The sequence below is a fragment of the Histoplasma capsulatum genome, genomic scaffold, assembly GCF_000149585.1.
Source record: "Histoplasma capsulatum NAm1 scaffold_5 genomic scaffold, whole genome shotgun sequence".
NCBI lineage: Eukaryota > Fungi > Ascomycota > Eurotiomycetes > Onygenales > Ajellomycetaceae > Histoplasma > Histoplasma mississippiense.
In genome coordinates this window covers 2,596,466-2,597,989 of record NW_001813978.1, presented here as the reverse complement: position 1 = coordinate 2,597,989, position 1,524 = coordinate 2,596,466, and the positions used below count along the sequence as shown (strand labels likewise).

Below are 1,524 nucleotides of genomic sequence, written 5' to 3'. Positions count from 1 at the left end.
GGGGGCGAAGCCCGCGAGGTGTATACAAGCCGCACGTTTCCCTTGTTACAGCGGATGTGTACTGGAGATTTTGGAGCCTTATTGCTATCCTCCAGTAACTGTTTTGCGACAGATTTGGGGTCCGCATCCGGGCCGAAAACCTCATCTAGCTCCTTGCGCATCGCCGCGAGAGCGCGTGGCGTCCGAGAGAGTTCATAGATTGACCATTGCAGTACGACAGCTGTAGTATCGTGTCCAGCGAAGAGGAAAGATTTAACAGCATCAACACATTCCTCTAAAACTTGTGGGGTGAGAGTATGTACTTGCCTCAACCCCATGGCCATGACGCTGCGATCGACAACTTTATTGTCGAGCCGTATGTTGTTGTGCGCCATATCAAATTTCTCCTTTACGATGGGCGTGAGGGAGGCCGTGAGTGTTTTCACTAGCGCAATGCGGCGGTAGTGGCCTTTTGGATTGGTGAACCAACTATCAAAAGCGAACGTAGGAGGAAAAGTGCTTATAAGCGAACGGAAGGCTCGAACAATAACGCTCACTTTATCCTGGCCTTGCATGCTCTTGAAATCGATGTTGAGAACCGCGAGACCTAGTTTGGTTGCTCAGTTTTCGGAAATATTTTGGACCCAATATTCACTGCTAACACACACACACACACACACACACACATATATATATATATATATATATACGTAGGAAATTCAAACCCACCAATTATATCAAAAGTAACCTGGATACATGGTTCCGCCAAGCAAAACTTTTCCCCTGATTCCACATATCCATCCAGCAAAGCAAGGAACTCCATGGTTTTGTCAAGTATCTTTGGCATGAAGGTTACCAGGTTGCTGGGGGCAAAGGCGGCATTGAATTTCTTGCGACCATGCTTCCATGTTTCATCATTTGTGAGAATGATAGATTTCTTTCCCACGATGGGTATCAGCATGTTCGCGGTAGGAGATTTTGGAACGCTATATTTAAACATGGCGCTTGCTTTGGAGATCTGTTCAGCAATCTCGTGGGAGCCGATGAGAACTAACGGGTATTGGATGGGGCGGAGGTCGAAGAGGGCTTATTTCATGGAACAATCACATGGTAAGTAGAAGGGAGAGACAAGGGAACGGGAAAGAAGGGAGATAGACCAATGCCGCCATTCCTTGGAGTGCTCCTAAAAAGCTGCCAAAGGGCATGATCTAGAGATTGGATAGATGATATTGGTCAGAGCGTGGCTTCTTTCTCATGTGAATATCCATATACCATAAATATCATACCATGATGTCTACTGGGTTCCTCGGCGATGGTCTCATTGACTATCTTGAGGTGGCCGAAGAAGAGGTCGGGCAGGGCCTGAGGGAAGTGGGAAAACTGATGGAAGCGGTAGAATTTCAACCTAGAATAGAGAAAGAAGACCAACAGGGGAACTGAGGCCGCGCAGATGATGAGGAGGGGGGAGGCTGTTTGGAAAAGTGCCACACTCATCATGTATCAAATGTGATTGATGGGTTGTTATGAAGACCTCTTGTTATTGAG

At 47.0% G+C, this 1,524-nt stretch overlaps 1 protein-coding gene across 1 annotated transcript; it reads right to left on the bottom strand.

Annotated features, from left to right (window-relative positions):
* Nucleotides 1–145: 145 nt before the first annotated feature.
* On the bottom strand, nt 146–940 carry HCAG_05628 (predicted protein; the record flags this gene model as incomplete). Its single annotated transcript, XM_001540111.1, has 4 exons — nt 146–220; nt 303–448; nt 512–586; nt 709–940. 4 exons carry the CDS (start codon nt 938–940, stop codon nt 146–148), a joined length of 528 nt encoding a protein of 175 aa, XP_001540161.1.
* Nucleotides 941–1,524: the final 584 nt, after the last annotated feature.